The sequence below is a fragment of the Dicentrarchus labrax genome, unplaced genomic scaffold (assembly GCF_905237075.1).
Source record: "Dicentrarchus labrax unplaced genomic scaffold, dlabrax2021, whole genome shotgun sequence".
NCBI lineage: Eukaryota > Metazoa > Chordata > Actinopteri > Moronidae > Dicentrarchus > Dicentrarchus labrax.
The window spans coordinates 10569221-10595516 of NW_026136708.1; the positions used below are offsets into that span (position 1 = coordinate 10569221).

Sequence of the window (26296 nt, forward strand, 5' to 3'; positions counted from 1 at the left end):
CACCTGTCCGGGGGAGGGTGCCCGGCCTGTCTCAGGATCCCTCCCGCAGGTCCCTCCGGTTCCTGCCGTTGATCCCTCTCAGCTGACGTCAGGAGAAATGGCGGACCAGGATGGCAGCGACGCATCTCCTCCCGAGTCCCAAGGTGAGTTCCTACCGACAGAAAAGTTGACTGTATTAAACTTTTTACCCAAACAAACTGTGATTTAAAACTATTAGGCACTGCTCAGCGCAGGGTCTTCAGTTCGGCTTGTGTTTGAACGCTGACGGTGAATTACAGAAGAGACTGAAGTACACGGAGCCGGGACGGTCACGGGAGTGGGATTAACGATCAACCGACTCACCCAACCGGTTGCTTTACGTTCAATAAAAACACGACAAGTTCTCTAAACTACCCACATAACTGTTTTTAGTTTGACCGTAGTCGTTAAAAGACATTTCGAGCTCCTCCTGCGCTGACAGACACCTGTTGCTGACATTTTGTCAACTCGTCGAAGAGCGCTCCTTCAGCCGACGTGACAGGTGAATTCATGGAAATGACCAGAAAGCTGGTTCTTCGGGTGGCAGTAGCTGGCTTTATAATGTGTCTTCAGGCTACAATTTTGTTCTCAGACTTTTTCAAGTGTTTTTAAACATGTTTTATTCTGTCCACAGTCTGGACAAGCGTGTTAACTCCTCAAACTTTAGTGGAGCACCGGACAACCGCACACCTGTGGTCCAGACTGTTAATTTATGGTTTCGCGGCTGTCGTCATTTATTGTACTGATGTTAGGACTGAAAATGGCTACTCATAGCTTCACTACTCTCCGTTTAAGCTGCTTTTTCTATTAGCCTTTTTGTCCGGTGGCATGTCATTTTAATCCTTATATGTTATATAAAAACCTAAAAGCAAAATAAAATGGGCGTGTTTGGTTTGGTAGCTGCTGTCAGTCTAATCATTTGCATTTTAAGAGCAAAGCCTCAAAGCATTGACCACTTATCACCACTGGTGTCGCCAAAATCAAATAAACAAGAATAATGTGAATAATTTTTTTTCTTTAAATTATATATAATTTAGTGCTGAATCTAAAAAGGGGCAGGTGCAGTGGTGGTGCACAATTCTCAGTTATTTGAAAAGTGGAAGCCTATTTGCATGTTTTGCCTCAGTTGTATACAATAATGGCACAACAGGTGTTGTCCATTAGCTGTTAATGGCAAAATACCTGCTGTGACATCACCCATTGGGTTTGTTATCAGAGCAGTGCAACAAGCCTGACTCTGTACGCTGGTCTGTTGTTGTTTCTGGGGTTTGAGCATTTGAGCTACTGACTGGAAAATGTTTTTTTTTTTTTTAGTTTGTTTAACTTTTGAATATTAATCACCTTTTATTTAAAAAAATTTTCCTATGGTAGTGAAAATCTCTGACATGTGATAGTAAGAACTAGCTTCACTATTGCTTCAGAACTATAGAAAGTGAGACTAAAGTTTGAGATGAAATGTTAAGATCGTATTTTGTCAGGGAGTCTTTCATATAGATGTATTAGCCTAGTTCATGATGGGAGAAGAGCGGTTTCTGATTTGAAGATCCCTTGTGACATTCAGTTAGGGATGTGGAACTACGGATTATTTTCATAATCGATTAATCTGTCGATTGTTTTCTCGATCAATCTATTAGTTTGGCCCATAAAATGTTAGAAAATGGTGAGAAAAGAACCTTGACCACTGTTTCCTAAACCTAATATGATGTTCTTGAATGTCTTGTTTTGTCCACAACCCAAATATATTTAGTTTACTGTCATAGTGAGCTAAAGAAACCAGAAAATATTCTATAAATATGGAGTAAATAAAAATATTGTCCGTCTAATTCGACTCTGCTGCCAACCCTTGGCATCCATTTTCGGTAACATGATGCTTTCAAGCTTTTCAGTTCTGTTTCTAGCTTAATATTCATAAACAACCTCCACATGCATTATTTATCTTATATTCCCATGCTGCTGTGAGCTTTAAGATTCACAATGCGCTGCACCACTGCACCTTTTACCACAAGACTGAACCTGGCTCTGATGTTGTGATCACGGTCCTGAGGGATTATCAGCAGTTCTATCAAAACTGCGATCTTCCACTCACACAATGCTTCGCATATCTTTTCTCACTCTGTGGCAAAACCGGTTTCAATATCTCTTTCTATATCAGCTGTTTGATTTCTTACTTGTTGCTAATGCAGGACACATCTGAGCTTGGTCATGTTACCGACTGTGAATGTATTCCAGTTTACCTGCATACGCCTTCCCTTCAGGCATGGCCTTTTTTATTTTTTACCATTTCATTAAATGGCCCTTGTTTACGTGATTAAAAAACTTTTACATATCTTGTTTCATCCTGCTGGTGTGTTCTGCCTACAGCAATCTTTTCTTGAACTGTGTTGGTTGAAGTTTTGAGATCTATACTGAGCCCCGAGCCTTTCTGCTCATTGTTTCACCTGTACTGTAACAGTAGTACTGCTCACACATGCCCTGACTGGCAAGAAGGACAGCCTTCCCTGCAGCCCCTCTTCACCTGCACCACCATGATGATAATATTTCCTAATCCTCTCCGTTTAGTCATCTTGTCCACATCATGTGGGTTGTTGCATTTTCTTGCAATCAGCACTAGTTAGCCCTATTTGTAATACAAGCAATACGCTTTTTGGCTGGACGACAACAAGTGGGCCAAGCCCTACATACGCGACAGTCCGTGACTTGAGATTAAGTTACATCATTGGTCCAGTCGAGTGTTGGAGTTTCCTGTTTGGCCGTTGCTCTTTAAAAATGAATATGCACGAACGAGCCTGGCTGTTTATATCAGAAGTACAGTTCTCTGTCCCGGTAAACAAGCGATGCTGCTCCTTTACACTATACTAATCACACATACAGTGGATCTCAATATAACCTCAGAAATTATGTATTCATGGAGCAGGTGTCGCTTCTTCTGTAGCAATAAAGTTAAAAGGAACATCCTGTGATGATTCAGATTTTGGTATTTTATTATGATTATTTGAAAGGTGTCCTGTGGCACCTTCTGTAACGATTTGGTGCTTTACAACTAAAACTGAATTGTTGTATTTTATACTGTGTTAAACATCATGTCACTGAGGGCCCCAGCTTGGGAAACGCAGATAAGAATTTGCTTTTAGCTAGGTCTGTATCTCACTATAAGACAAACTGATTAGCACTACCAAATACTAAAAATATGCATGTGGCAAAAGCTTTTTTAATTCATTTGTTGACAGTGGTGATTAAGAAGTAACAATAAACTCACATTTATTAGTAATGTCAGTATGCATCTGTTTAGTGTTTATGCAACAGTCAAAATATTTGATCTGTTCTCGTGTCTGCATCTTTCTTATACACATAGGTGTGAGAAGGGTGTGTAGCCTAGCCTATCCGGTTTAAGTCGGAGTGTAGGATTACAGCATTACTCTATCCTGTAGGGACAAAGATCAGATTGCTCTTTCATGAATACGGGTATGTGTGTTTGTACAGCATGTGTTCCCTAAGGAGATAAGGAACAAAGTTTTTATGATAAATGTTTGAAGGGTCTAAGAATTGGATGTGTTCTTTAGTAAATACTCTGTACCAAGATGTTGTCTATATTGGCATCAAAAAAGTTGACCTTAGGCCAACTACAAGAAAAAGTGCACCTGTAATGTTTCAGCTAAGGTCAGTGGTTGTGTCTGCAATCATTTAGTTGCCCTGCTGTCTTCAGCCAGAGTGTCTTGGTGGCATGAAGATCTCAAGCTGTCATGCTGGTTGTTTAGTCTCTGTGTGTATTTGTTTAAGTAGATGGGAGATAACGGCACAAGCAAATGCCACATGGTTGTTCAGGCTGATGTTTGCACTGTTATTGGACAGGCCTCCTATAATATGGCCTGTAATGATTTCAATAACTTTATTGCCCCATCATTTCTCTCTTCCTTCCATGGCACCTGTCCTACTGTGTGTTTCTGCCAGGTTCAAATGCTCAGCACGTCTTCTCTTTTTGCTTTCTTTATTTCTCACCCTTTCAGATCCAGTGCATTTACACATGCAATGTATGAAATGGAAGTAAAACAAGACTTACATATCCATTAAAGCATTGCAAGTGCAACAATACTGCTCAGTGCTCAGATATAAACACTGATGCACTGCATATTTCTGTGTGCTATTCCTGTAAAGAGCCAGCAAGACATGAATGAAAAGGTTTCCATATTTACTGTACAGCTGTGGTATGGCAAATAGCTGATGGCTCTTTAAGTGCAGAATGGGGCGGGGACATATAGCCTACCATGTGCTCTATGAACACACCCCTTCCACAGAGGCAGCTCCAGTACTGCATTGTTTGCTTTGGTGTGTGCATAGGAGTGCATCCCGAGTTGCGTGTGTGTGTGTGTGTGTACATTACATTAAAGTGTGCCCGTACTCTGCTCTTTCGCTTTCCCACTGCGTCATTGGTCCATGTGCTGCTGTTGTCAGGGAAACCCTTTACCGGTACCGGCTCACCTTCCACCGCTGGATTTGCACTGAATATTTTAACGGCCCTGCTGCCCTCTGTTACCCGTGTGTCTGTGGGTCTGTGTGTGCGTGTGTGTGTGTGTACTGTACAGTCAGTGCCTGTGTGATGTGATGCTTCTGACAAGTTTGCATTCACAGAATAGGCCTAGCAATAGAGAGGCGAGGAGGGAAAATGGGGCTGCAGTAACAGTAGTGACAGCAGCAGCCGCATCTCTTGAGGAGTGAGGAAGTCCAGAGAAGGGCAATTTTTCCAGCTCTCAACCGAGCCAGTCTTTTGGATTAAGTCTTCTTTTCTAAGCCAGACTACAAGAGCTCATCCTCAGACTCGGTCGCACTCTCTCTGTCTTTCACTCTTTCTCTATGCCTGGCACTGCCATCGCAGTGTGGACATGCCACAGTGAACAGCTCTGTTTGACTGTTTCTCCACTGTCCCTCACCAACTCTGCACGTTTTTCTTTACTCTTTTCTTTACCTACCTCATTTCATAATTTCATTTCCTCCATCTCTCCTGCCATTTTTGTTCTGTCCTGTTCCTTCTCTCTTCCTCTCCCTTCTTTCTGTTGTCTCAGACACAGAGCAGCAATGTGCATCCAGTGGAATTAGCTTTTAGCAATAGCTGTTAACTGTCCACGTCTTCACTGAGAAGAAGGCTTTTAGGGGTGACCCCATCCACCACCATCGTCTGGCATCCACCACTTGCCCCCCCACCTACCACTGCAGGGTGAGATGGGCAGGGGTTGGGTGAGTTAGCCACAGGCTCGAGGGTTAGCAACAGGGCAGGCGATGCCAGAAAGTAAAGGACGAGAACAAGGAGGAGGTGGAAGTGGCTGCACACGGGGCAAGCGGAAGCTGAGGAAGGGAGGCAGCCGTTCAGCAATCCCCGCTCTCTTCACCATCACTGAGGAAGAGGAGGGGCAGAGACGGAGAGATGCTTGCAGGAGGAAGAAAAGAGGTATGGAGGGAAAGGATAGAGGGCAACTGACAGGGTTGTAAAGTGGAGATCACAATGAATTTGCATGCTCTGGTACTGGTGCTGCTTGAGCTTCATTTAAACTATTACATTTTGTGTGTGTGTAAGTGAGCGAGGGCATTAGTATCTGGGACAGAGAGGCAACTGGGCCAGAGAGATTTTTAACCTGTCTCTGGAGACTCACAGGAGTATTGAAAACAGATCTTTATTTTGTGGAACCTTGAAGACAATTGTACATGTGTATGTGTTATTGGGATGTGATGAATATGTGTCAGGAGCTTGGACACTAAGAAGTAATTGCGTTATACTGCTATGCATCAGTGAGCGTATGTGTGTATCTATTTGCGTGTGTGTGTGTGTGTGCGCGCACTGTTTGCTCTTGCAGAGGAAAACTCCTCTTAACCCATCAAGCTTAGCCATCTGGAGACAGGTGGCTGACAGGTCTGATGAGAAAGCAGTGTGTGTGTGTGTGTGTGTGTGTGTGTGTGTGGTGTGTGGAAACCAGCTGACAAGGCAAGATTGGGTCAACACAAGGGCAGCAGATGAGAGTGAAGGTGCAGTCCACTTCACACGTGCATGTGGTTATAATGCATCAGTAAGCAGAGCGGTCAGTCAACCGGACAGCTTGTACCTGCAGTCACAGCAGGTATAAATGTGGAAACTAATTTAACTGATCTTCTGCTGTTCTTTTGGGTTTATTCTAGAACTTTAAATATCTCTATTTATTTACATTTTCATTTATTTGTTCAGTTACAGTAATCCATTTAGAGTATGTATTAGTAGTGAACTAACGGGAGTGAAAAAGCTATAGGCAATGTTTTATGGGTTTGTAGTATTACAGACTAGATCTGAAAGTCACTGGATTTATGGTTTGGGCAAATGTGGGTCAGCTAACACGAATAATAAATTGGTCAAGGTCCTCTGAATCTACGATATGCTGCTGCCCTTTAAAACTCTGGCAAACAGGTTGTGCAGTGACACTTTAGTGACACAATTGAGCAACTGTAGTTTAACACAATTCTTATGTACTTTATGTTCATTCATCCTCCTTTCACATTTTTTTTAATGGTTTTCTGTTGGTTCAAGTGCTATTATAAAGTTTAACGTGTGAAATAGATTGATTGAGGAAGGGTTGGTTCTTTGACTCAGGGAGACAGGAAGGTGATCAGATATTAATGTTTAATGAATTTAATCAGCTTTAGTCATCCAGTCTTACTCAGCTCTAAGCCAACCTCATCAAATGAAACAAAATTATTTGCCTCTATACTAACAACTAGTATACAAAGAAAAATATAAGATAATTGGTCTGATTATGAAACTAAATAATTACATTTCCTTCTAGCGTAAGTGTATGGTTTGTCCATTCTGGGTTCCTGTATCAACATGGCGGCCTCTGTAGATAAGAAAGCTAATTTTCAGGTAACAAAACACAATGGTTCTTTTATTTAGGTGATTGTACACTAATTAAAACGTATCTTTGAATATTATATTCCGTTTCTGCCAATAGATCCTCCTAAATGTTACACACTGGACCTTTTTTTAAATGTGTGACACTTTATTTAAAAATGACAGTTATGCTGTGTTACTGTCTTTATTTCAAAGATGCCAAGTGAATGTATTATGTGTCAGGCTGTTTTGTCAAGTTCAACCGTAACCTACATATCAAATGATCTGGATAGAAATACTGCAGTCTTTTTCCTCAGCTACAAAAAAAAAAACACTTTTATATGTATAAAAGCATGACCTGGTTTGCAGTGTTTGGATGGATACATTATGTTAATAGTTGCTTGGATGAGCTGAGATGTAGTTTTGATTTATATTAATTGAGTAAACTTGCTTTTTTTGTGTCTGACTTGTCTTGTCTTTTTTAGTGTTAAAAGCCATACTGAGTGACTCTATATATACCTCCTATCATCTGAGCTGAAACTTGTACCTGTCCTGTGCAACAAATGCAGTAGCACCCTCCTCTCAGACAGGAGGACTCCTACTACCCCCTGCCCCCTTTTGCGTCTCTGTTGGCTGGAGCTTAGCGTTTAGCTTAGCATTAGCAGCAGCTAATCCTCTCAGGCTGCAGGGGAGGCAGGAGCCGCACAGTGTGCTCGCCTGCTACCCACTGGCCTGGACAGCACAGCATTAATCGCTAACTCTGACCATTTAATCTGACTGCCAATGAAGGCAGATAGATTGGGGGTGGGGAGCGTGTTCGCGCTCACACACACCAGCACTACGGGAGGGAGGGGCAGATTAAACAGTCACACTCTCCCTGTGTCCCACTCTCTGTCTCTTTTACACACACACACACACACACACACACACACACACACACACACACACACACACACACACACACACAAACACACACACACACATAAACACACACACACTTATGGACAAAAGGATGGGGGTTGGAGAGTCGCCACAACCTGTCTCACACTCAGTCGGCTCTCAGCGACAGTGACACCGACCAGAGCTGACCCCTCTCCATTTCTCCCTTCCTGCTTTCCCCTTTACTCTGAAAAACTTGAGTTTTCGGTGTCCGTTTTTCGGGGTTGTTGTTTGGAATTTCTTCTTTTAGCTTTCTCCTTCATGCCCTTCACTGCACCATGGACTTTGGATTCGAGCTTATCTTCCACTGTGTAGGATGTTTTCAGGAAGTAGGAATGTTGATTCTGGCCCTCCGATCTGACTAGTCGGAGTGGGACGCCAACCAGGGGTTAAACAGGTCTCATCCTGGGATTGACACCCCTGAAATCATGAACCAAAATCCAGGTAAAGACTTGCGAATTGGTCCCAGGACTCCTGCATATTTTATTGATCTATCGACACAGGTTGAACATTGTGCCGGGTAGGAAGTGAACACGAGTACAGTGCAGTCTGTAAGTAACAGGACCGTTTTGTTTTGGCTCTGTACTCTGAAATGACTTGAAATAAAACATGGCTATGGCGTTAAAGTACAGGCATTCATCTTTAAGGTAAGGGTGTTTACATCCACTGCAGTCCTTAAGCATCAGACAGATCCTACACTGTCAACCCAATATAGATTTGAAAACCCCAAACACTCTTAAGCTATTGTTTGTTACAGTGTGTTGTGAAAGTTTGTCTAGTTTCTTTTTCTCATTAGAAGAATTTGGAGTTTCAATATTGTTGCACTTGTTCTGTGGCATAGATAACCACGTATTTCTTTGGTTTATTAAAAATGGAGGAACCTCATGTATAAGCATGGCAAAAGGTGGTCAAGGTCTTTAGAGGTTCACTCGTGGACATTTCTCACAGCTAGCACTGTGCTCCAACTGAAATAGTCTTTGGTGTTTGAAAGGTTGTTAAATGGCTGTCTAGTGCTTACAGGCAAATATACTCGCTGCTGTTTGAGGTTTGTGTGTTTAATGACCTCTACAACAGATGAATGAGGCTGTGAGAGGCAGCAGGAGGAAACAACTGCACCAGAAACAAGTTCACCACATTACATGATGGTGTATTAGGAGACAATGAACTGTTATAAAAGTATAAAAATGCTGTCCCATTTTGCCTGTGCACATGTTGTAGAGATATGGAAGCAGATAAAGGAGAGATGATGTGGAAAAATGACTCCTAGATCACTCCTAGTCTAATCCTGCATTCAGAGCATTCATCTCTGTCTTGCCAATACACAGCTCTGCCTAATCTGCACACAGCCTCATCTGCAACCCCGAGCCACAGGACACCATTTGACCTCAACTGACCTCCTCTCCTGTATGTAGGAATGGCCTCAGTTCTGGGTTTTCTATGTATTTGGTAGACTCTGTTTAGGCAATGTAAAGTGATATCCGCAGACTTCGTTTTAAATTCAGAGTGGGAAGCACTTGGCACAGAATGAGTAAAGCAAAGCTGAAATGGCTGTAGGGTTGTTACACACAAACACCCACACATTCATACATCTGACATGGCATCATTTATTCAACATACACATACTGAGAATAGCCCACATCTAGCTATTCAAAGATAAAGGAAATCATTATCCAACACAATGTTGTACAATAAAAGTTTGCAGTCTTTTCATGCTACACACATAGAACAATAGATTTATTTTAAATTTACATTAGAATAACAATACAATTTCATTCATAATCATAAACATACATTTTAAAGCAGCACAGGGCATACGTCTGTGAACAATGACAGTGACAGTATTTGGTTACCTCCCTAAGAAATTGAGAAGTGCAGCCCATCGCCTGCAACTCTACCTGTAATCGCTCACTGTGGTTGCTCCTTGTTTCATTACTTCCTGCTATATTACAAACTAATCAGCTGTCAAAAAAATTTGCATTTCTTGTGAATACTACTTAATAATAAAAGTCAACTTGTGGTTCACCAGTTAAATAGCTCGATACAGCATTTTCCTGTGAGTTTCGCCACAGACACCCTCGTAATATTTTAAGTATAAAAATATTTAAATACTTTAATCATTTCATTCTGCAGGCTGGATGGGAAGCTTTGGTTGACCTGATGTGGCCTACGGGCCGCCAGTTGAGGACCACTGCTTTTAAAGCACACACCTGCTTTCATTGGTATCCCTCTTTGTTAGTCATATGTGTGCTCTGTTTTTCTAGATGTATCATATTACTACTGCCTGCTCAAAAGATCCGAGGTTCCCACAAGAATTTGCAGACAGTTTCTGTGGGAGTGGGTCTTTAGATTATATTGACCATGAATCATTTCAGTGCTAGATGTATGCATGCTGCTTTTCTAATAATACTGTTATATTTTATGAATTCATTGTAAATGTAGCAATTTCTTTCTTTACCAGTCTCCATTTGTCTATATCACGCTTGTTCTCTTCTGTGTCCTTGTGTTTCTGTGCCAGACGTTTCAAAGAAGGGAACTGTTCCTTATTTGTGTGGTTCAGAGCATTCCCAACTCTTTTCACTGAAGTGCTCCAGTTCAAGCTGTCAAATTGAGGAAAGTAGTTCTGCCCTTAGCCTGTCACCACTAGCTTATTGTGTAGTGGCCCTCTCAGCTTGTCAGAAGGTGCACTTCATCAGTCACTAGAAGTTAACTTGCATAAATGGAAAGAGCTCCTCAATTTGTGTCTTTTTGTTATGGCTTTTTGCCTTCATTGAATAGGACAGCTGAAGATTGGAGAGAGAGAGAGAGAGGGGGGGGGGGGGGGGGGGGGGGGGGGGGGGGGGGGGGGGGGGGGGGGGGGGGGGGGGGGGGGGGGGGGGGGGGGGGGGGGGGGGGGGGGGGGGGGGGGGGGGGGGGGGGGGGGGGGGGGGGGGGGGGGGGGGGGGGGGGGGGAGAGAGAAGTTTGGATTCAAAACTGCCACTGGCTTGGTACATAGGGGCCAGCTCTACCAGACGAGCTATAGGGCACCCCAGGGTGTGTCTTTTTGATACACGTTTCTTCAAATTCCCAGTGTAGTATTTGACTGCAGCACAATAAACTCCTCTCTCCATGAGCTAATCTTTTGTTTAAGGAAAATGATTTTAGGGAAAGGAATACATTGACCAGACATTATTATAACCTGGCCCAGCCCCACCTTTCCTGTTATAACAATAGCCATTATGAAACCAGTTCCAAGGCTTGTGCACCTGAGGCTGGGTAGACCTGTTAATACTTGTGCACAGACCTCTGTTGATGTCCCATAGACTGCGACATGCAATACCACTGCAGCTATGACCTCACATCTTTTGTCTTTGTCCAACATGTCCTTTGTGAAATTACCGTAAAACATCTCTTTTTGCCTTTTGTTGGTTGCAGCGGCCCAAAAGTCCAGTAATTTCATAACTGCTCAGCAGTGCAGCAAGTAAAAAAAATATATATAAAAGTGCAAACTCCATCCACTGTGATGAAGGCCAGAAAAAAGGTAGTAAGTGTACTCTTGAGTTAAGATTGTTTCGTCAAAGATACAATTTGAATACAGATGTTTGGTCTGTCCTCCTAGGCCTTCATCTGTTCCTAGCTTTTCCAAATTTCGATTCATTAACTCGAATTCAGTTAAGATATTATTTAGTCTATATGACAAACAGCAATAGCAGTATATACAGTATAACACATGACTCAGTACAGCAGTTCTCAGTCCTTTGTGTCTGAATACACTTTAAGTGACGCATAAATATCTCAGGCTAATCTGATCAAACAAAACTCAGCTGAGGGTGAACGTCAGTAGTAGCATTTCATTATGCATAATGGAGATGCAGTTTACTTTCTGATTGTTACATTTAAACCCAGTGCACTTGAGCTTGTTCATCCAGGTGTAAGAGTGTCCACTGTGGATATGAAACTTGAACTTTGCTCCTCTTCTATCGGCATCATTAATTCCCCTGCTGAGCTAACATGTCACTGAAGTGAAGAGATAAAGAAACCATGTCTAAAAATAAAGAATAGGGTGTGTAGCTTGTGCTATTTCAGGTAGATTCCACGTGTTGTAGTATGTCGGTTTAGTCTGGCTCTGGGGAAACCATTTAATTTAGTCTTCGACTTTCTGGGACATATTGGTCTCTGTGGAGACCTAACTCTCGCTGACATGTCAAGAACCCTGTCTGCAGATTGTGATAATGTTTGCCACTATAATACCGTTTGGCCTTGACTAATTAAGCCAGCGTTTTACCCCATTTTACAGCATTTGGGAAAGGCTCATCTGTTTGTGCATTAGGCCCAATGTTAAGCTCTGTGCCTGTGTCCAGGAGGCTGCCCTGAAAGTGCTGAGTCACCCTGAGCCTGATACCACCATTAATCAATAGCCTCGCTCTGAGCTGAGTGAAAACACTGCAACACACCGGGAACGTTTGAGGATACAGGGAACACAATATATATCATCTTACCCCATTTTGTTTCCTGTCAGGTTATACTGCACAAGCCCTAAATGTTGCCAAAAATAGAGCTTGAGAGTACAGTAGAGGCAGCACATGCCGACTGCCAGGCTGAAGGTGGTTTACTTTAGGTTTGTTTGGGCACCCTCTTCTTAATCAGTATTTTTCATTCACATAATTTGTCTTGTTCAGTTCCTCTTTTACTCGCATATTGTTTTTCTCACTCTTTTTTTTGATACATCACACACACACACACTATTCTAGACCTCCTGGCACCTTATGGCCTGTGACAACACATATTGTAAATTTGTATTTTCATCTATGTTCATATTAAAAGAAAATGATCCAATAGCTAAAAGAAGAGGTTGATACTGTATAAATGATCAAACACTCTGTATTCTTCCAGTAAAAGTATAACTTTAGAGCCAGAAGTGAAAGGACATCAGTCAGCAATTGCTTTCTTATTTATATTGCAGTTATTTGTACAAATCAGTTGCTAACAAGAAAGAGATATCCCTATGCTGTATCGGAGAGACAGAAGTCAATAGCATTGAATAAATACTGTCTTCATGTTCGAAATGATGCATTAACATTGTCAGTGATGGATCTTCCTAATGTACGGTTCTCTGTTGGTCTCTTGTTTCCCCTCGTGGTTGCTTTCTCAAAAAGTTTTTGTTTTTGACACTTGTCTGGTTTGTCTTTTTCCCCAGCGTCTTACTCCCAGTATAAATCGGAGGATGGCAGAACGTCTTCAGCCACCCGCCCCAGCTCTGCGGGCTCTGGGCAGACCTACACTCCCACCCTGACCCCTACCCCCACCCCGACTCGCACCACCACCAGCAACAGCCCCAGTAACAATGCTGCCACGAAAACAGGCAAGTCACACTGGCATAACAATATACAGGGAAATATTTCTCTGAAGTTAAAACAATCATAATAAGACATTAAACTCAGTTGTGGAGTAGTTGACTCTGCTGTTTAACAGTTATTTGTGTTGCAGACTCATTACTCTTCAACAAGATTGACGAGAGACAGAGATTAGCGCGTGAGCGCCGAGGGGAGCGTGAGAAACAGAATGGTGGGTATTCTTTAACTGTGTGTGTGTGTGTGTGTGTGTGTGTGTGTGTGTGTGTGTGTGTGTGTGTGTGTGTGAGAGGGGGGGGAGAGAGTGTGAGTGTGTGTTTGAGAGAGAGAGACAGAGAGTAGACTGTATGTTAATGTGTAAAAGGCTTTAAATGCATCCCTCACTTTCCTTTTTGTCTTTCTGTGTGTAGCTGTGGAAATGTGCCCGTTTCTCTGGTTGTTACATAAAGTCTAGGCAGAAGCCAGGCACCCCCCCGTTGCCATGGCACCAATGTTACATAATGGGTCAGGCCATGGGGCAGGGTTTAGCGAGGCTAATGTTTTGGATGTGTGCAAGTGACACATCCTCATGAACAGGCTAACGCATATTAACAACTGGGTTTTTAGAAGGTCTTGGCATATTTATGTTTGTATGTTTTCATTTTTGAAGTGTGTTTGTGTTCATAGTATTGTGCAGTGGTCAAACCTCTGGCCCCAGCTGAGGGTCAGAGGGATTTGTGTTGAGAGCTCAAGTCTAGTCACATGATCTCCAGCTGACCCATCACACTGTTGCTGTAAGCCTGTGTGTGTGTCCATGTGGGATGTGTTTGTTCATATGTATGATTTCTTTTCTTTTTTCTCGCATGCGAGCCCATGTGAACACACTAATGCACGTGCATCAAGTCATTATTAACTGTGTTTTAACTGTGTTTGTGTGTGCTTGTGCATGCACCATGCTCAGCTGTCAAGGAGGCCCAGTGGCAGGCGCGTGAAGAGCGTGCTAGGCAGCACTATGAGAAGCAATTGGAGGAGAGGAGGAGAAGGCTAGAGGAGCAGAGGATAAAGGAGGACAAGAGACGGGCTGCCGTGGAAGAGAAACGACGGCAGAAACTGGAGGAAGACAAGGTCTGACTAACATGGCCTTTTACACACTTGTGCATCATGATCTTGTCACTCCTCGCGTAAACACACATGCACGGACAACTTCAGTGCAACAACAATAATTCTCATCGTCACGAACAGGCTAATAAATGTCTGTATTTAAACGCTTCATGCACCTTCCCTCAGTGGGAAACTTATACAGAAATACATATTTCTTGTTTCTTGTTTTGTTTTTGAACCTTTGATTTGGGCTTGATTTCAGAAGTTAATGAAGCTTGTCAAAGGCTATAAGTTGAGGTGAGAAGAGCAGTTGGTGACCACCATGAATTGAGGCTTATGTTTTTTTTTAAGTAATTATCCTAAAACTTCACCACCAAAACAAGGAAAAATTATTATTAAGGCAAGGCAAGGCAAGGCAAGGCAAATGTATGTATATAGCACATTTCAGATCCAAGGGAACCCAAAGTGCATTACAGAGTCCCCGAGCAATGGGAATAACACACTAAACACTAGAATATTTCAAGTGAAAAGTTGGACATTAACTGTGTGGAGTTTTGTTTAGTCTGAGGTTTTTTGGAGCCAACAATGCCTTTGCATAATGTCCTATTAAAGGAGTTTTACGTCTCCTGTTGGGGAGTTTGGAAATCACGTCAGAGGGAGTTCATGCTCTAATTAGGTTATTGATTTAATGAACTTTGGAACGATGATCAGTTGAGAGACCCACAGAATAGTTCTGACGTTAGTGTGTTGTCGCAGTGTTTTTTGGCATTGCAGCAGCCTAGAAAATGTCTTAATTCTGGGTACTAAAAAGATAAACTGCTTTCCTTTTTAGCATGTTGCGTAATCACAATTTGATTTTATCTGCCAGGTACTTGTACAACTGATGTCCATTCAGAGAAAATGATCAATAATCTGCTCCAGTCTTTGTTCATGCTGATTACGTGACAGTATTGTTGTTGTTTTTGTGACTGAAGGCTCGTCATGAGGCGGTGATACGTCGGACATTGGAAAGGAGCCAGAGAACCAGGCAGAAGCCCAACCGATGGTCTTGGGGAGGGGCACTGAACACAAACACTCCCAGCACACCAGCCGGTACTTTCACACATCACACACCTACGTACAGTATCTGCAGTACACTACTCTGTCCCACAGGTATTACAGTACGTTGACATGTAAGTGACATGTTGCCCTACAGTCTTCCAGTTTGTTTGAGAATATTTTTGAGTATTGTTGAGCCAGTATTGTGTTCCTCCTGAAAGTACCAGTGCTTTTAGTTTTATTGAACACTTATGATATTTCATCTCCCTGATCACTGACAGTGTGTCTCCTGTGTAAATATGTCTACCAGCCTCTGCGTGTCAGAATTGTTCTGCCATGTTTGTATATGAACTTTTCAGATCCCCTGGCCTCTGTTGTTACTGCTGACTCACACCCTGCTCTGCCTCTCCCCCTCTCTCTCTCTTCCTTATTCTCAAACTCTCTCTCGCTCTCTCTCTCTCGCTCTCTCTCTCTCTCTCTCTCTCTCTCTCTCTCTCTCTCTCTCTCTCTCTCTTACCCCCGCTCTCGGATCTCCCTCTATCTCCTGTCCACTCTTTGTTTCTCTGCCATTGTCCTTTCCCCTCCTGGTCCAGGTTTTGTCGAGTCGGCTTTCCTCTATCCACTCGACCTTGCTGGACTGGAGCACATGCAGAGTGCTTTCAGTCTCTACCGCAGATACGGAATGACCTCCCAATGTGAATATTATAGCACTGTGTCAGTTAGCCAGCCAGTGTTAGACCGCTGGCTCTAGCACTGTAACTGTCCAGCCCCGTTTTTAGCTCACTGGCATTAGTGTAAATGTAGGCCAATGTGAATGGCATGATTAGTGTTTGTTGTTTTATTTGCATGTAGCAATCCAGTTTTTACTTTAAAATTATATCCCGAGACACAGGATCTGTCATTCAAACCATTTTAGCTTAATTTTTAGATGACATAAGACCCATTTAGCACTAATTCATTTTCTAATATGTTTCTCCCTTTAGCAACACGTTGGTAGATTTTCCATTTCTAACCTGATTTAACCAAAATAGACTATAGTGACCCTCCAAAGAGAGATTGCTGGCTCTAGCTGTCTTTCCTCCCATGTTCTTTATCTCTAAGTCCACCTATTTAACATGCCATTCAATTGCTTTTATCATGTTTCTTCTTTGTCTCTAGATGCTGACAGGCGGTCAGTGTCCACGATGAATTTATCCAAACACACAGACCCTGTTATTACCAAGCGTCTCTCCTCTTCCTCTGCCACACTCCTACACTCACCAGATCGAGGTAATGGAAATGAACATTACACAAGTAAATGTAAAGAAGAGTAGTAAAGAAACACAAGTATTATTCATTATAGTATCCACTTGTGATGGTCTGCCTTTGGCTGCACCTTATGTAATTTGTGTTTGTTGACTAAATGCGATTTAGGGGAGCAGTGACATTGATGTGGACAAAAAATGGAACGTTGGAACAACAGTTCAGCATTTTAATACTTATTCCCTTTTGTGCCAAGAATTAGATGAAAAGACTGGTATTACTCCTATGTATTTATGGTAAATTTAAAGCTACAGACAGTTAGCTTAGCTTAGGATAAAAAGGGGGGGAAACTGCTAGAGTCAACTTAAACCTGAATGTAAAAAAGCAGCCTACCACCACCTCTAAAGCGAGTATATCAATGACAAGTTGTGGTTTTATGAAGGTCTTGTGAGATTGCCAGGCAGCTGAGTCTCCAGGAAGTCACTGTGCCCAGCCAAGAAATGGTAAACCCTCTAAAACCACTACCTGCTGTTTTTACTACAACTTTTGTACGGATTAAATAAACAAAATATAATTTTGTAAATTAGTAAGTGGCAGGGGTGCTGGTAGGTTTTAGTTACCTTTAGACTGAACCAGGCTATTTCCCGCCTTTTTTTCTTTATGCTAAGCTAAGTTAACAGGGCCTCTGCTGAATCTTCATATTCAACGGCAGTTATAAGACCTGGTATTCTCCTCATCTAATTCTCAACATAATTCCCAGAATGTCAGACAATCTTCTTTTTCTTTCTTCAGTTTCTTTTGAAATATATATATATACATTTTTAAATGCTACTCTAACAAATAGATCACATATTTCTTTAATTTTCATATGTTGCTGACAGGCTTACAGATGAGAACAGCCTCCTCTCCTGTCATTAGCAAAGCTCAGTCCAAACCCCGACTACACCAGGGAAAGACCACCCAGCACAAAAACACAGGTGTTTTCTGGGAACTTTTGCAGTTTGGTCCCACATATTCTGTGTTACACACTATGTTGCAAAGCAAAAAGATCATGGGCTAGAGACTGTTGAGGAATTCCAAAGAAACTGTGATTACCATGCATACTGTCCAACTCCAATTAAGAAAACACTGGTAGTCCTAAGAAGACCTACATACAGAATGATGTGTACAATATTCATAGTATGATAATCAAATCCAGGGTCCCCACTCGGCTAATAGCATATACTATTCCGTACATGTGCATGCGTTAGCACTTCTCTGTATTTCATCAGAGGGATCAAGTTTTTTTTTTCCTCTAGCGTGACCCCTTTCTCTAATCCTCTGTAGGATAATCTTTTTGTTTTTGTGGGAACACTGTAACGCTGTTTTTATCCCAGCTGACAAATCAACACCCACATTTCAACAATTGGACATACACATAATTATACATGTAAAATGTAATCATGTGCCACATTTTATGCTGCCAAGACAAATTCAAAGAGAAACATCACACATTTAATTAGTGTAACACAAACTCTGAACTTCTTTGCACAGTTTCCAGCCCATTTGTATCTTCCCCTCTCACTCTGAAACCTGCAACCTGTTCTCTGCTTCATTATCAAAGTGAGCAATGCTGCATGTTTTGCCTGATTATCTGGTTATCAAGAAGATTAATTAATTGTTGCTTTGTCTATAGCAGATAATTAGCTATACATTATGTGCACTATTACAACATCCCTACCCAGGTACCAAGGACTCTGCATGGCCAAATATTTGAACTTACTTGCATAAAAGCTTTCGGCCTTCCTTAAAATTTTTTGCCAGGTTAATTCACAGATTTCTTGAAGCAGGCTTAAGTGAAGACTATTGTCTTAAAAAGCAGATGCAATATGTCTTTCTTTCCTCACTGTTTTTGAATGCTCTCCTCCCTGTGTTTGCTCTTGGTTTGTGCTTCACTCGAGGCCTTTTGCTTCCTTTTTATAATTAACAAACTGGTGCATGCAGGTGTAGGTGTAACAAAGCGGCCTGTGCATGGTTACCACTTCACTTTAGCCCTTGCCTACACTGCTATGCAGTGTGGGGGAAGGAATGGGTAACAAATACAGTAATTGTGCATCATTTGTAATCTGCTTTGACTGATTGCTTAGGCTAATCAGTGGGTGGTTAATAGTTTTAGTCGTTATCAAACCTCAAATGTTACGTGTGTGTTCAGGCCTGCGCCGTCTTCCATTGACGCCATGGGAGAGCAACGTGGTGAACCGCCTGCAGCAGCCAACACACTCCTACTTGGCTCGTAGCCGCAGTGCCATGAGTCTGTCTGGAGACCAAACAGGTAATGTATACACATCCCATATGAGAGACCCCTCCTGGCTCTTACGGCCAGTAACCAGTGAAATGGATGAGTTTGTCAAGTGCGCACAAAACAGGGAATCACAACTCATGTGTTTGTGCTGCTTATATATTTGGTCTCTTGACTAGAACCGTTTTGGATGTTAATCAGATTTGGCCAGACTTAAAGCATTACACCGTCTGAAACTTCCTTCACCAGCCTGTATCAGGCACTCAAAGCTCACACACACACACACACACACACACACACACACACACACACACACACACACACACACACACACACACACACACACACACACAACAACAACACACCCACACAAGCTGTTCAGGAAGTATTCCCCTATAGATATCATTCCCTGTCTCCCTCTATTGTTACCATGGCAACAATGACTAGATTGTGTGTGTGTGTGTGGCGTGCATGCATGCGTGCGTGCGTTCAACCAACTCTTGTGTATTTCTAACTGTTTCCATTGTTTAAAGGAAGTTTGTTTTTCTTGTGTGTTTTTTGGAATAATCACACTCAACTACACAAGATCACACTCACATTTACTCACACAACACAATCATATGTCTTTCTCTACCCTGCGCATGTATATATTCAAGACTGTCTGCAGTGTGTGAAGTTGCACTTCTTGCGTATGTTTTGTGTATTTTGCTGCATGCTCACTTCTGTGTGGTGTTGGTGTCTAATGCATCCATTATCAGTATTTTTGTCTGACTGAATGACAAAGTAGAGATGCTTCCACCACTGGGAGTTTTTAGAGTGAGGATTGGTTTTCCAAACCACTCCTATCTAGATGCCTTAAAGAAGTCATATAGCACAAAGTGAATGGAACATTTTCCATATTGTGTTGTGGTTTTTAAAGTTGGCAAAACAACATTTTCTCAGTCTTTAACCTGACCAATCAACCCTACTAAATACTTCTCTTAAAACACAACGTTAATTTCTTTGACCTACAATTCCCAAGTGATGGTTGCAGTATATTAGCTTGTATAGTTGCTGGGCTTCCAGTCAGTAGCACTAATGCCTTCTTTTTCTTCTTCTCTGTTTCTACCAAACATCTTCTTTTCAATCCTCTCAATCCTCCGCTGGTCCTACCAAACTCACGGCTTCCATTTATTAATTCATCTGACATCCTTGTCATTCCTGCCTCTTTCCCGATCGCTTGCTCCGTTCTCCTGCTCCATTCTCCTGTTTATCAAACCCTCACACTCTGACGTTCCATAAATCCTCACACTGCCCTGATCAATGCCTTCCTCAAAACGCTCCGAACTCCCACCTCGTACATCACCCTAGCCATGCCTGTGTGTCCTCGCTCAGTGTCCTGCCACCCCATGGGCTCCATGTCCTTCAAGGCCCTGCAGGCCCAGCCACTTCCTCACTGCCGCAGCCATGAGAGAAACCTTAGCAGGGAGACGGCCTCGTCTTCCTCCAAGACTGCCCGCAGGAGGACCATCGGCGGCCCACAGGTGGGTTATGTCATCAACCTGCATCTGCGTTTGACTGAATATTTTGATAATGTAAAAATAATTTAACCTTATCTTATAACCTCCTTGATTTTATTTGCTTTAAATATCTGATCTTGATGTTGACAGATTGTCTCTGTGAGCCTGTGCATGAGCAACTGTGGTGCACACACATCATTTTTTGGGCGTTTTATTATGCGCACACTCACAATTGATTTACTGCTTTTTGCTCCTCTTCCTCTTATTCATCATTTTCATGTTGATGATGTCCCAAATCAGTCAGACACAATATATCAGAGTATCTGTATTGCTCTGCTCCTTACACTCACACACCACTGTACCCACTGTCCATCTGTCTGCTGCTGTGTCGCAGCTTATTCCATTAAGGTCTTAGAAGGAGGACATCTTCTGTACTTTCTATTCCACACAGTGACCACACAAACACATTCCTAATCTAGACCCAATCCAGCATACCTGTGATATACCGGTTATACCACTCATACCACTCATGTGCCATAATGTCTAGGCACAGTGTACTGTAGGTTAGTAATGACGTGAGTGAGGGTTTGGTTCCCTTCACATCAAACTACAATCGTTTTCATCTTCTCTGCAAATAGGAGATAATAGATATCTTGTGAGTGGGAGTGAGAAAAGGTTGACTTTTTAATTCTGGCAGTTACAGTAGGGTAATTTATGTTAGTGTCGCTGCTTGGTGCCAGAGGTTATGCACAGCCAAAGGAAGGATGTCTGAGTCTAATCCTGTTACTGATCATCTTCCTCTACCGTTAGTAGGGCACCTGAATCTGGGCACCTTCTGTACTACCTGATTACTTTGTGTGTTGCGTAGGACACTTCAATGAAGAGAAATCCTGCCCATTTTGAATAGTAATCTTTCATCTCTTTGTTTCCCTCCATCTCCTGTACCAATAGCATAAGGACCGTGATAATGTCAGGAAGTCATGGAGCAATCTGTCACTCCCATTGGCTCCCATATTGACTTTGCCCCCCAACAAGCACTCCTCCTCTCCAGGCAAGAAGAACAGCAAAGAGACAGCACCCTCTCCTGGCAGGTAGGAGAACGCCCATATGACAGCTGATTAAGTGAGGTACATAAGCAGATTTGTGATATACTGGAGCAGGAAGAGGGTGTCACAGCTTTGCAAGGTTTTGGGCAAGTATATATGTGACTGTTTTTTCATGCTGAGCTTATTTTACTACTGTTGAATAAAGGTAAGATAACAAAGTTCCATGAAAACTATTTTAGCCAGTAATTTGTAGCCAAATGCTAATTTCCTTCCTGCACACAGGCCTCCACAAAAGTCAGCAGGGCGGCCCCCGACCCCCAAACTGCTGAAGTCTCCGGGGCCAGAGGACCCTGGAAACCTTCGACCTTTCAGGATCACACCCGAAATCCCTCAACCCACCAGAGCTCAAGAAGAGGAGGAGAAAGAGCAGGTCCTCAGTCCTCCTCAGCCTCGACCCCAGCCACTAGGTCAGAACAAGACCAACAGTGAGCAGACACCAGCAGCAGCCAGCGGTCAGTTACCACTTTCCAACACCTAATGTGCAATTATCACGGTTTTTACTGGCTGAATAAGCTGGGAATGGTAAACTGCTTTTTCTAATGTTCGTTAGGATTATCAGCTTATAATTTAAATTAAAATGCTTTCTAGAGAGTGTAAGCAGTCCTCCAGCCTACAAGCCCTCAGCAGGCACCACAGATCCAGAGGAGGCGAGTCGTATCATGGCTGAGAATCGTCGACTGGCCCGCGAGCAGAGAGAGAAAGAGGAAGAGGAGCGCAGGCAACAGGAGGAGCAGGGAAGGTACGCTGACATGTCAATATGTGTGACAGTGCAAGGAGTTGGATAATACTGGTGTATGTATCTACATCCTTGGCTGTGATTCATTTTCGTGTCTGTACAGGTTAGCGAAGGAGGAGATGGCTCGCCGTAAGGCAGAAGAGCGAGCAAAGAGAGAGGAGGAGGCGCAACGTCAGGCAGAGGAGAGAAAGAGAAAGGAGGAAGAGGAGAGAAAGGAGGAGGAAGAGAGACTACAGAAAGAGAGAGAGGAGGCAGAGAGACAGGTCAGAGAAAGTGTATAAGTGAACTTGGCAGACCTACCCTAGAAATCTGTCAATCTCACAATAAAATAAGTGTGTGTGTGTGTGTGTGTGTGTGTGTGTGTGTGTGTGTGTGTGTGTGTGTGTGTGTGTGTGTGTGTGTGTGTGTGTGTGTGTGTGTGTGTGTGTGTGTGTGTGTGTGTGTGTGTGTGTGTGTGTGTGTGTGTGTGTGTGTGTGTGTGTGTGTGTGTGTGTGTGTTTTAGAAAGAGGAGGAAGAGTCTCGACAGAGAGAGGAGGCAGAGCGACTGAGGCAGGAGAGAGAGAAACACTTCCAGAAAGAGGAGGCTGAACGCCTGGAGAGGAAAAAGGTGATGCATGTTCACGCACATATGTAATATTTCATATTATTCCTCATGCACAGTGCATGTAAAACTCTTCTTCTCATCAGCGTCTGGAGGAGATCATGAAGAGAACAAGACGTTCAGACACAGCAGAGAAGGTAACGGCTAAAAGAAATACCATGAACTAACTAACCATGAGTAGTCTATGTTGTTCTAGAGTATTCATTCTCTTTCTATTATTTCCCATCTCTAGAAAGTTGTCCCTAACAGGAATGGAGACAATACAGGTAACTAATGTTTTCTATAATCATACATTTCTACATTCTTCCATTATTTTGATAAACGACTGCAGAATTATTACTGTCGTTCCTGTGTCATATATCCACTCTAGTCGTTCTGACTGCTGTGTTGATTTTCTCTTATCTTTAGCAGCTCCTAGCCCATCTGCAGTGACTGTGTCACCGACACACAATAGCAACAGCAACGGTCGCCAATCTGACCCCGACCCAGACCCCAACCCCACCGCACTGAGCCATCCTGACCAGACGTAAATGTTATGCAAATCGTCACATTAATCCATGACTGTAGTGAGGGTAACAGTTTGAATAATTCTCCTTTCCATCCTCTGTTTTTCCAGGGAGAACGGGGAGTTTGAGGAGGTGATTGTTCTGCCTTCACAGTCCAGGTTGTCTCCTCCTGAGGGAGAGGAGCAGCAGCAGCAGGAGGAAGAGAGAGTTCCTGTCGTAGCCTTCCGGGAGAACGGTCTCCTAAAGCCCCAAAGTGGAATAGAGGACATATCAGCCCAGCAGGGACCAGGTCTATAAGCATTCTCTTTCTGTCTCTTTCTGCACTTGCTTCTATTAATTTTCATCATCATTAATTTATTCTCTTGATATATTTACAGAGGATGTCGCTCACTGTGTTTAGCTTTTGGTGTGAGTTACTGCTGAGCCTGTGAAAATCTTTGTATTTTGTCTACTGTGGCTCTGGAAGGAGCTTTCCAGAGTTTGTGAAAATATCTTGGTGTGAGCTTGAGACTTATCATTTTTGCTAGAAAACCTGCAATAAACATTTCTGGTGTGGTGATGTGTGCCTAATCACATGGAGGATCTAATCAAACCATATTAAGTTGCATTATGGGAAATGTAGGATCCAACTTCTCTGGACCATCACCCGTACTAAAGACTGAAAATGAAGATACCTCAGCCTCTGCTGCATTGACTCAATAGACTTAAACCTTTGTTTTGATGCTTCTCACATGACAGGTGCAAGTTTATCACACATTTCCTGTTTTCTAACTGTGTGGCTTTTACTTTTATTTCTTCGCTGTTTCTCCTCCTGGTCTTCATCTGTCCTTTTTCTTAACTCTGAGCGTCACACACGGTACCTCCATTGTTAGCTGAAATGGGCAGTTGGCTTCATTTACATTGCAATTTACATTTGTGAAATTTGGCAGATGGTGCTTTCCAGAGCAACTTAAAATACTAGTCAGTGTTCAATTTTAAGACCATCAGACCAGGTAAAAAGAAAGACATTTTGGCAGTCATCAAATCATCCTAGTAACAAGTAAAAGAGGAGGTACAGGTTATGTAACATTAATGTGTTGGACTAAGTAGCTTCAGCGCATACAGTTTTTCAGCTGGCGTTCTTCTCTGTTGCTGTTTTCAGATGTTGCCTGATGCCCCGATAGACCGAGATGATTCCACGCCTAGAGAGACAGGAAGTGAGACGGTCAGAGAGAGGTAACACAGAGTTGTTGGACTAAATCAAAGGAAGGAGTCGCAGCATCACAGCCAAGACCCTCCCCACGACAGAAGAGCACTGAAGCCATTTCCCAAAGATGGTGTCTCCAAAGATCTACCTAATGCATCTCCAGAGAGAAGTTACTCGTCCCTCAACAAACTCTATGGGGGACAGATCCGTCTCCCTGTCTCCGAACATGATTACACTCGGTCATAATGTTCCGTGTACAGCCCCAACTACCCCTCATTCTGAAGCAAAAGTCCTGAAATCACAAGAGGGCTTTGAAAGCCTATTCCACCTTGTGACTCTCTTGTGATGTGTGCGTTTCTGTGTGTGTGTGAATGAGAGACTAATAATAATGTAAACTGAGATCAGCTGTAAAGTCTTCAGCCCTGATACTTGAAGAGTTTTTTTTCTGTCGCTGTTGAACACACTGTAATCAGACTGACAAAATCAGTGACGTTTATAACTGGAACTCGCACAACAGGCTCCGAATTACAAGGTCTCATTAACGCATTTCCTCTCTTTATCTGGAATCTCGTAATTGTAATGTTTCAACATTGCTTCTGAAATGTTACACCAGAGATGGGATGTAGGAGTGATATCAGTGCATGAAGTTGTATTAAGACTGCAGGAAAGTTCATGTCATGTAATATATTTTTGCTGTGTCTACAGTGTTTAAGACTGGAGGTTATTATTGGGGTGAGGCAGGGGCGTTGGAGCATCATGGAGTTTGAGTTAAATAATGAGAAAATGAAAATACTGTTGTCTCAGTTGAGAATTAGGTTGTAAACTTATGATTTTTTTGTTTAGTTTTATTTAATTGCTGTACAGATAAAAATGTGATTCTTTGTTTCGTCCTCATCCTTACTTTACTTTCTGCTCAAATTGAGAAAAAAAAAGAAAATCTGCTTTGACGTCAAGTCTTTCATTTGTCAGTGCTGCATGCTACGTCCTGTCGCACCGTGTAACCTGGTGGGCAGTGTTGGAGGACTCCACTGTAGCTTAGCTGCCTTGTGTTAATTTTTGTTTTGGCCAAAGTACAAAATGGATTAAAATAATTATGAATTATTGTTAACTCTGCAGATCTGATCTTTTTGATGAAGGATTTAAGAATAAATGCTGCTTATTTTGATGTTCCTTTGCCTTACCGCATCGTATGAAGAATGAGGTGACTTGTCTGTACTCATCCTCACTGAAATGAAGATATACGCATTCCCAGTATGGCATTCTGGCCACGCCCATAATCTCCAGTGGCTTTCTTTTCTTGATGTGTTAAAAGTATGAAAGATCATGCTAAAAATGCTGTGTGAGTCTGTCTGTTATATCGTCATACAAGAGCTATGTCATGTTCATACAGGTTTTCATGACAGGGATTCAAGTAAAACCCTGCAACCCAAACATTACACTTCTGTGATATTCCATCTTTTCTCATCTTTCTTCGCATTCTGTTCTGAAACTTTGCACTTACTTTCCTCTTCATGTTCAAATCTTGCCGTTCTACCAAAATGGAAGGAAACTTCAGAAGGATTAAGCATGTCTTTGGTTATGTAGTGCTGGTTTCTGCCAGTAGTACATAGCATTGTTATCAACATGGTAACTTGAAAATGTATTGCTTTAACAGAAGCAAAATCACTTGTAAATGACATTATACATAGATATCCTATAAATTGTTTAAAAGTTGATATATTTTACTAAGACTGACGAGGCTTTGAAAATTAACAAGCCCTTTACTTCCGAAGAGGGGCTGTGTATGAGATCATTGAACCACTGTAAAAATGAAATCACTGTACAACTGTTGCAGCCGTACTGTTTCGCAAGTTAGTAAAACTTTTTGAATTGATTACCTATTCACTGATGTTGT

At 42.4% G+C, this 26296-nt stretch overlaps 1 protein-coding gene across 9 annotated transcripts; it reads left to right on the forward strand.

The window, feature by feature from the left end:
- On the forward strand, nt 1–26275 carry map7b (microtubule-associated protein 7b). Of its 9 annotated transcripts, none has more exons than XM_051408121.1 (20): nt 1–143; nt 12976–13140; nt 13266–13343; nt 14070–14233; nt 15184–15301; nt 15841–15942; nt 16406–16516; nt 17371–17466; nt 18681–18800; nt 20118–20290; nt 21218–21357; nt 21595–21824; nt 21961–22111; nt 22212–22371; nt 22612–22716; nt 22797–22847; nt 22943–22976; nt 23119–23236; nt 23327–23505; nt 24358–26275. In XM_051408121.1, exons 1-20 carry the CDS (start codon nt 98–100, stop codon nt 24366–24368), a joined length of 2352 nt encoding a protein of 783 aa, XP_051264081.1. In that variant the 5' UTR covers nt 1–97; the 3' UTR covers nt 24369–26275. The 9 variants fall into 9 exon arrangements, with proteins under 9 accessions (XP_051264081.1, XP_051264076.1, XP_051264075.1 ...); XM_051408116.1 differs by lacking the exon at nt 1–143 and adding an exon at nt 4412–5458 and having other exon boundaries at nt 23122–23236; XM_051408115.1 differs by lacking the exon at nt 1–143 and adding an exon at nt 4416–5458.
- Nucleotides 26276–26296: the final 21 nt, after the last annotated feature.